The sequence below is a fragment of the Musa acuminata genome, chromosome BXJ3-8 (assembly GCF_036884655.1).
Source record: "Musa acuminata AAA Group cultivar baxijiao chromosome BXJ3-8, Cavendish_Baxijiao_AAA, whole genome shotgun sequence".
In the NCBI taxonomy this organism is placed as follows: domain Eukaryota; kingdom Viridiplantae; phylum Streptophyta; class Magnoliopsida; order Zingiberales; family Musaceae; genus Musa; species Musa acuminata.
Window position 1 is genome coordinate 40219765 of NC_088356.1, and position 10019 is coordinate 40229783.

The 10019-nt window shown below is 39.3% G+C and overlaps 1 protein-coding gene across 1 annotated transcript; it reads right to left on the bottom strand.

Annotated features, from left to right (window-relative positions):
• Window positions 1-8307: 8307 nt before the first annotated feature.
• LOC135645495 (protein GOS9-like) lies at window positions 8308-9432 on the bottom strand. The gene is made up of 3 exons (XM_065163901.1): window positions 9357-9432; window positions 8753-8941; window positions 8308-8671 (listed from the first exon to the last, which is right to left on the bottom strand). The coding sequence occupies exons 1-3, from the start codon at window positions 9357-9359 to the stop codon at window positions 8435-8437; spliced, it is 429 nt and encodes a 142-aa protein (XP_065019973.1). The 5' UTR covers window positions 9360-9432; the 3' UTR covers window positions 8308-8434.
• Window positions 9433-10019: the final 587 nt, after the last annotated feature.

The window sequence follows — 10019 nt, forward strand, 5'->3', positions numbered from 1 at the left end:
ATGTGCTTTGATGGTTGATAATTTTTTTTCAAATCTTATTTAGTTTGGATGTTGCATCGCAAATATCCAAATGCTAATAATAATAAAATTTTTCAAAATTTTTAAAATATCCTATGATATTGTCTAAAAACATAAGATTATCATTATATAATAGATATCACAACCCTTATTTTCTCTCCCATTTTCTTGATTTCTATTTTCGCTAACTCCTCTCAAATGTCTTATATATGAAATACTATTTATTTATTTTTAAACATTTTATTATTATGATTATATTTTATATTTTTTATAAACATGGGTCATACATAAAATTTTGTAATATTACATATATTCATTTATTTTATTTATTTAAATAAAAATATATATTTATTTTTGAATACATATTAAAAATATTAGAAGGATAAATTTTATCATATAATATTTAATGAACTTTTAAAATATAATCTTACCAAATAATATTTAGGTCAATGTATATTTAAGGTCCAATTTTAATCTATTATTTATCAAATACTCAAGACATTCCAATAACTATATATTCATTCATAAATATATATTAAAAATATAAATATATTTCCAAACATAATCACAACACAATCAAACATACATATCATAAATGAACATACAGTAAAGAAAGGAGAGAGGACCTGTCTCTTAGAGAGGTTTTAATTGGGTGGGAGAAGAAAATAGAGAGGAGAAGAAGGAAAAGAGAAAACAAAAGGATCTTAGTACCCCAGAGAGAGAGAGAGAGTACTTATTGCACATCCTCCTCTAGGGATGGGTTGGCTCTCTACTCTTTTGAGGGAAATCCTCTATTCTGTTGAGGGAAATTCTCTTTCTAATCTGTATAAATAGGAGAGGGACATGTTAATATATTGAAGCTTCTTCAATAATTTCTTTTCTATCTCTTTTCTAATATGGTATCAGAGATGGTAGCTCTACCGAAGCCTTTTGCTGCTCCTCTGGGTGTTAGTGTGGAAGCCGGAAGGACTGGTGTTGACTTTCTTCCTCCACTGTAGTTTCTCCCCATCCTCCTCCCCTTCCGACCCTTCTTTCCCTTCGCGGATCACCTTCACCACCGCCGTCGGCTGCGACATCTGTTTCTCTCACAAGAAAAGTAAGAACCGAAGCTCCCGTGGCCAGCAGCAGCCGACGCCAACCTCTCTACCTTGATGCAACTCCATGACCGCTTCCTGGCCAACAGCAGCTGCTGGCGCACAACCCAAACCGCTGCGAGATTCCTCGCCATTGGGAAGATCTCCTTCCGCCCAAGTATATTGGGAAGAACATCTTTAGAAGAACTCTCTGCAGATAGAAGGCCGGTGATTCCTCTCCCGCCGCCTCCTCTTTCCTGTCCGGTAGGAAAGGGCAGCGCCGCTGCTTACCTCTCCTCCGGCGCCTGCAGGCGTCTTCTTCTGCCTCTCCGACTCCGTCACCCGCTGCCTCTCGGAGCACCGCAGCTGGTCCGAACTCACCGACCGCTCGGCCACCTCCCGCCCTCGCAAGAACCTCGCCTACTTTCCCGTCCACTACGCTGCCATGGTGGCCGCCATCCTCCATTTGCCCGAACCGCTGCCTCCGTAGCACCAGCCGCCACCAGTCTTCTTTGTAGTGGTGGCAGCTTCCTCTGCTGTGGCCGCTTCCAGGCTCCCCGCCGCAGTTTCTCTGCCACAGTAATCTTTGCTGCCACATCAATCTTCGCTGCAGCAGGAGTTTTCAGCAGCTTCTGCAGCCGCAGCAATCTGTAGCAGCTGCAGTCTTCAGCAGCAGTCTTCGCTGCAGCAGCAGTCTTCAGCAGCTGTAGCAGCTTCTGCAGCCACAGCGATCTGTAGCTGCAGCAGCAGCTACTCTTCTCACTCATTTCCTCCCCTACTTCCTCCATCTTCTAGCTACTCTTCTCACTCATTTCCTCCCCTACTTCCTCCATCTTTTAGCTACTCTTCTCACTCATTTCCTCCCCCACTTCATCTATCTACCGTGAAGGGGGCTTGGATGTCTTTATCTTTTTTCTGATATTCCAGTTCCTATTTCTACAGGGACTCATAGTTCTTCTCCTACAAGGCTTATCTCCATTAATACTGCTACACTAATCTCTTTCAAGTTATCAAGGGGTGGCAACTATGCGTCCTAGCGGGCTCAATTTTCTAATCTCTTATTTGGATATGACTTGCTAGGTTACATTGATTGCTCCTTTAGTTGTTCGTCAACCATATTCAACATCCCCGGAGAACGTAGTCCAGTACCTAATCCAGCTCAAATTGTGGCTGCGTCAAAATCATCTCATCCTCCAACAAGCCTCAGTTGCTGGATCCATCACTCCATTGATTTCTGCATGTATGATTGCTGCCAATGTGTGGTCTAAACTGCATTCAGCCTTGGCGAATCATTTGCGTACTCGCAAGCTCAGTCTTCTATCTAAGCTGATGGTGACCAAACAAGAGGGAAGTACTATCACTGATTATCTACAAAATATCAAAGTTATCATTGATGACTTGGCTTTGATTGGTCATTCCTTATGTGATGAGGAGACATCATTCATACCCTAAATGGTCTTGGAGACGACTACAAGCAATTGGCGGCTGCAATTCGGGCACACGACTCACCAGACTCCTTTAAAGAACTCTATGACAAGTTGACTGACTATGAGATATATTTAAAGCATGCGGACAGACTGCCCGGACCGTCTATCACAACTCAAGTCAGTTATAAGTCTAAGAGGAAGAACACTAGGTACCCTCCAAACATCACCAAAGGTATTCTTGATTCTATGGGTCCCATGCAACACCCCCCTTATCCTCCTAACTTCTCGCAAAGTGGCAACTTCTATACTCGTCCACCTTGGCATCTTGCCCCTTCAAGCCACCAACGATGGGTAGTATGCCAGCTATGTGATAAAATCGAACACTCCGCTAAAGTTTGTCGGTCTCGATCCCGCCTTCCTGCTCCATCACACTAGCCTTAGGTAAATCTCCTCACTACTCCGATGACTAGCCAGCCCAACTGGATTGCAGACTCTAGCGCCTCCTATCACATCACCTCTGATCTTTAGAATTTTGTCTCTCCACAATCCCTATAGTGGCGATGAAGATATCAACATTGGTGACGGTAACGACCTTCCTATAACTCATACTTTTTCCACAACGGTTACTTCTGATACTACAAAATTTACACAAATGATGTTTTATGCGATCCTAATATTAAACACAACCTTATTTCTATTTCTTAATTTTATAAAAATAACAATACTTCAATTGAATTCTTTCTTGACTCCTTTCTTGTTAAGGACTTGAGCACGGGCGCATCCTTGGTCCAGGGCCCGAATAGAGGAAACATTTATGAATGGATGTCAGCTCCACAAATAACCTAGCCCACTGTTCATTCTTCCGTTGCAGCTCCAGTTGATATATGGCATTGTTATCTTGGTATCCCTCATCCCATATTCAACACAAATTACTTTCTAGTTTCTCTCTTTTTATTTCTAAATCGCATAGTTCTATAATGCATTGTGATGCATGTCTTAGTTATAAAAGTCATCGACAGCCATTTGGCTCATATTCTATTTCCACCTCTAAACCATTTAAAATCATTTATACAGATGTTTGGGGCCCTGCACTAATCCCGTCTTTTAATAAATTCAGATTTTATGTCATTTTTGTAGATCACTTCACTAAGTACACATGGTTATATCCTCTTCACCACAAATCTGACATTTCGATCGTCTTTCCTACCTTTCGAAAGTTGGTCGAAAATCACTTTCAGTCTACCATCAAAACGGTTTACTCTGATGGTGGCGGTGAATATCAAGCTCCGGTGGCCTATCTCTCAGCTTGTGGTATCCAACACCTCAAGTCTCCCCTACATACTCCTCAACTTGTTGGCTCCGCCGAATGCAAACATTGGCATATTATAGAAATTGGGCTCACACTTATCCATTAGGCCTCCATGCCTTCAAACTTTTGGACGGTAGCCTTTCAAACTATCGTCTACCTTATTAATAGAATGCCTACGCCAGTCCTACAATACTAATCCCCCTTTGATACACTATTTCACAAACCCTCAAACCTTCGTAAACTCAGAGTATTTGGTTGTCTATGTTATCCATGGTTGCATCCCTATGCCTTTCACAAGTTAACATCATGATCTAATCCTTGTGTTTTTATAGATTACTCTTTTGAACATAATGCTTTCCGCTGCTATAATCTCCACACTCACAAAATTTTTATATCACGTCACGTTATTTTTGTTGAGTTTATTTTTTCTTTTCATAACCATACCTCTCCTACCATGCAGACCACCACATTAACCATTTCTCATTGGGGTATACCTCCGATCCAACCGGATGAGCTTCCCATGACATCGTTCAGTCCCTCCTCTCATGATCTACACTATTCCACTCCTCCGGTTCAGCAATTGCTCATTCCTACTGCACTTCTCTCTTCTCCAACTATTGAGGTACTTGGTTCAGGATCACAATCATTATCTTTACCTTCTTCTCGGCCAAGTGACCCTGATGTACCTCCACTTTACCCGGCCTATGTTAATGACTCTCAACCGCTTCTTTCGACAACACAACCTTATGGTCCCGTAGTCTCTACCATCCTGTGACCACACGCTCTAAGAGTGATATTTTCGAACCACGTCAGATCCTTGATCTTTATGCTATCATGGATTCCTCATCCACCACCGTTGAACCCACCACCTTCACTCAAGCCCAAAAATATCTGCATTGGCATACCGCCATGTGTGAGGAATATAATGCCCTCCTCCATAACTCAACATGGGATCTAGTACCCTTTCATCATACACAAAACATCATCGGGTGTAAGTGGGTTTTTCGAGTTAAGCGGAATCCCGATGGCTCTATTACTCGATATAAGGCACGCCTCGTCGCCAAAGGGTTTCATCAAAGACTTGGAGTTGATTTCATTGAGACATTTAGTCCCGTTGTTAAGCCCACTATAATCAGACTTATCATGAGTTTGACCACCACTAAGGGTTGGAAATTATGCCAATTGGATGTTAATAATGCCTTTTCACAAGGGACTCTAACTGAAGATGTATTTATGCACCAACCTCCTGGTTTCACTCATCCTCAGTATCCAAGGCATGTCTATAAACTTCGAAAAGCTATTTATAGACTTCATCAGGCTCCAAGAGCTTGGTACACTAAACTTGGCTATTTTTTGAATTCAGTTGACTTTCTCAACTCCAAATCTGATTCCTCGTTATTCTTACAACAACACCATAGCGACACAATATATATTCTGGTATATGTGGATGACATCATTGTCATAGGCATCAACCCTATAGAAATCCAATTGTTCATCGAACAGTTGGCAGCTCGATTCTCGCTCAAAGATCTAGGACCCCTAAATTATTTTTTGGGTGTCGAGGCTACATTCACATCTTCCGGTCTCTTTCTATCATAAAGAAAAATACATTTAAGATTTATTATCCAAAATAAACATGTTGGACGCAAATGTGGTTACCACTCCTCTATCTACTAGTAGCTCTCTCAAATTATCTGATGGAAGTCCTACTACGGAACCCACTCAATACAGACAAGTCGTTGGTTCCCTACAGTACTTAGCTCTCACCTATCCCGACATCTCAGTCAACAAATTATCACAGTTTATGCAGAGGCCGTCTACTATACACTGGTCTGCAGTTAAACGAATTCTACGATATCTTAAGAGGACCTTTAATCATGGTCTCTTTATTCGTAAACACTCTCCACTTCAGCTTCATACTTTTACCGATGCTAATTAAGCAGGCAACTTTGATGATAGAATATCCACATCAAGGTATATTATCTTCCGTGGCACTAATCCAATCATTTAAAATTCTAAGAAGCAAAAGATAGTTGCACGGCCTACAATAGAAGCTAAATACCGTGTCATTGCCACTGCCACTATAGAACTCAATTGAGTCACAAATCTGCTCAAGAAACTCAATATTAATGCCACTCCTATAATATATTATGATAATAACGAAGCTACCTATCTGTACGCTAATCCGGTGTTCCACTCCCATATGAAACATATTGCTATTAACTTCCATTTTGTGAGAGATCAAGTTGTCTGTCGTCAACTACGAGTTTCTCATGTCCATTTGACAGATCAGTTAGCCGACTCACTCACGAAACCTCTCGCTCGTGTATTTTTTATATTGCAATGATCCAAGATTAGTGTCCTTGATAGGAGCACCATCTTGTGGGGGCATGATAGCAGATAAGATATCCTCAACTATATAAGAAAATCTCTCTACTCTGTTGAGGAAAATCCTCTATTCTGATGAGGGAAATCCTCCCTCCTAATCTGAATAAATAGAAGAGGGACATGTTAATGCATTCAAGCTTCTTTAGTAATTTCCTTTCTATCTCTTTTCTAACATTTATAGGCTATTCATCTATAGCCTACATGTGTTGCATGAGTCCATTCATTCGTCAAGCTCAATTATACATAACATAATGTAAATACCGAGATGTCAAACTTCACATTCCACGTCGTGTCCACAACAGTCCAAACTGATCTTAATGTGAATATTAATGCAAGTTCTTAGCTGGGAGTCTTATATATATATATATATATATATATATATATATATATATATATATATATATATATATATATATATATATATATATATATATATATATATATATATATATATATATATATATATATATATATATATATTATCATTAAAAAGGGCCTTGCCTTGACTTGTGAATCATTTTGAATTTCGAGCTTGTACCTTCTCAACATCCATAATTTTACACCAATACTTACGATGATACTTTTTTTGTTGTATCATTATTTATACATTTATATTTTATCTTATGTGAAATGTTACATAAAAATATAATTAATACACATCATATAGACTCATATATGAGTATTAAGGAAATATTTATGGGTGAAATGATTTGAAAAAAAAAAAAATAATAATATATTGGTTAACTTATAATGAATCATGATAAATTTAAGTTTTTTTTAGTTGAATTGATCTCAATCTCATGAATGTTAATCATCCTAACCAACTGAAACACATTATCAGTTTAAAAATTATCAACAAAAGAACTATATGTCTTAATAAATTTAATTTGGATTGAATTATTGTCAAATCTAAATATAAATATTAATCAATTTGACTTAAACGTACCATTATTCAATTTTCTAACTTAGTATCAGATAGTTATTCTAAATGAGTGAAAATTTTATAAAAATATATGCAGCTGAATAGATAATATATTATCTTTAATTCATAATTTAATAAACTTACATCTTTGGATTGAATTAATGTTCAATCTTATATATATTACATGATTAATTTGACTCATTAGTAGGTTTTTATATTGTAAATCAAGAGACAACTCTTTACGAGCTTCTATCATTCACAAAAGCTTCATGAGTTTTATCTCCGATACTACTCAAGAAATGAAGTAATTAATTCTCATTTAATTTAAAAATAAAATTAATGTTGCAACGATGCATCATGTCCATCATTTTTCGTGCGAACACACATGCCCATGGTCATGCAAAAGTTTCAGGCACACTTTATCTCGTGCGAGCTTCCTTTTGCTAAAGGGTTGAAGAAGCTTCCTTTTCCCAAGTAGTGGGCCTCGCGCCTATCGATACCCTGTGCCATCTCTATCAATCCCTTTACATCCTCTTGTTTTTTTAGTTTTCTTCCTCACTCTTCAAGATACCTTTGCTCGAACACAAGCAAACCATGTCACCTCATCCGATCTTAGCCAAGTCTTCTTAGTTCCAAAGAGAGAGAGAGAAAAGAGGGAAGGAAAGCCTCTCACCATTAGAGATGTGGAATAGTATAGGTAATTTGGAATCGTGGTATGTCATCCTCTAAGGAACGGTTGAGATATTTATAAGCTATTCATCTATAGCCTACATGCGTTGCATGAGACCATCCATTGGTCAAGCTCAATTATACGTGGCATCCTGGTAATATCGAGAAGTAAAACTTCGTATTCCGCATCCTGTCCATGTTATTCCAAAGCTGGTCTTAATGTGAATATTAACACAAGTCCTAGGAGTCTTAAAAAAACTATATATATGTATATATATATATATATATATATATATATATATATATATATATATATGTATATATGTATGTATATATGTATATACATATATATGTATATATGTATATGTATATGTATATATATACATATATACATATATATACATATACATATATACATATATATATATATATGTATATATATGTGACTTTATTTATTTTATTCAAACTGGACCTTTATTTATTTTATTCATGATAACCTCCAACTTTGACTACAAGGAGGAGACGGAGGGAGTACGATGACAGTAACAGTTCATTTTAGTTCATTTATTATGGAGTCCAAGTATCAGCAAGACTCATTTATTGAAGCAGCAGTATCAGTCCAAGGGGTCTAGTTCGGTGCCAGGTAAACTCCGATGGCCTCAATCATTTCGCCCGCACGTCCAAAGAAGCCAATGATCTTACCCGAGACTAGCGGAACGGAGAAAGGTATTCCGCCACTGGAGCCGAAAGGTCCATAGCTGTCCTTGTTGGTCCTCAGCGTCAGGTTCCTCACCAGAGTTAATCCCCACATCGTATCCACAGACCCCTCGACGCCCACAAGATACTCGTCCTCTTGCAGAGAAATCTGAACAACGACACTTTTCTGTCATTGAGGTACAACCAATCGATAATGTTAATTAGGAGGAAGATGACGAAGTGGACGAACCACGTAGGGTTTGAAATCGATGCTGCCGAAGTGCTTGGTCTCCGTCTGATCATTACGGATGAAGGTGATCACGATGGCGTCGATGGCCTCTACGGCGCCAATCTTGATTTCGGTGATGCGGTCGGCAGCCCCCATGTCCCATTCAGACCCTCCGTTGCCACCCCACAGCCCCACCTTGATCTCTCCCGCCTGCACGCATGCACGACACCATCACGTTATATACCACCATGCATCAAAACCTTGCACAGCAGGAAATGGATCAAGAGAAAGAACCATTTGCATGTAGATATGGATGTGTGTGTGGACAAGAAGAAGAAGATGATGACGATGATGATGCACGTCCTTCCTCTGGGACCTATATTACATTGGCGGGCCCATAACCATCTTCCTCAAATAAAACGTTAAACGTGTAGTACCTACGTAAACGTGAAACTCGTGATCGCTACCTACACAAGTGCAACAACACAGTGCATGCAAATAAACGCCATTACGTTATAAACCATGCATCGAACCTTACACAGTGCAACAACACAGACACAATTTGCACAGCAAGAATGTATAAAGAGAACGAACGACGTCACGGAGGCAAAGCCTCCTCTCTCACCATTTGCAGACTCCTTTCTTTTGCACAGGAAGAAACTTAGGGAAGACGGTGGATGCTGCACGTCCTCCCTCTGGGAAGAGGATGGGGGTATTTGTAGCCCTCCAAGGTTAACATGTGCCTACATAAACGTGAATCTCGTGATCGACCCACATCAGGTTCTGCAAGCGATGAAGTCAAAAGAAACACCTACAAGGGCTGAATTGGAGATGATGATCCCTCTCCATCTCATCCTTCGTAACACTTGGGTGTCGGCCAAGGATGGAAGCTGAGGTACGTAAACGTGAATCTCATGGTCATCTTAGCCATCTCACGTTGGATGGCTTGGCAAGCATCTACGTCGCATATGTCCTTCCATGGCGGAAATGCTAAGCTGCACATTCTGCATGCAGAACCTTAAAGACTTGTGAGCGTACGAAAGTTTGGTGTATGGCTGCCAATCTTCACTCAAAGGGCCTGAACGTAGCATATAATGCATACTCCCTTCCCTTGTGCTCGTTCGGTCGACGGTACAGCTTTTAAGTGGTTTATTGGAATGGATGTCAGAATATAGCTTCATAGTTTACATCACCATTATTTATATTATCAAAAGAGTGTAATTTTTTCATTTCCAATCGTAATCATTTAATTTTTTTTTCTTCCTGCTTTCTTTCTGATTAAGATTAA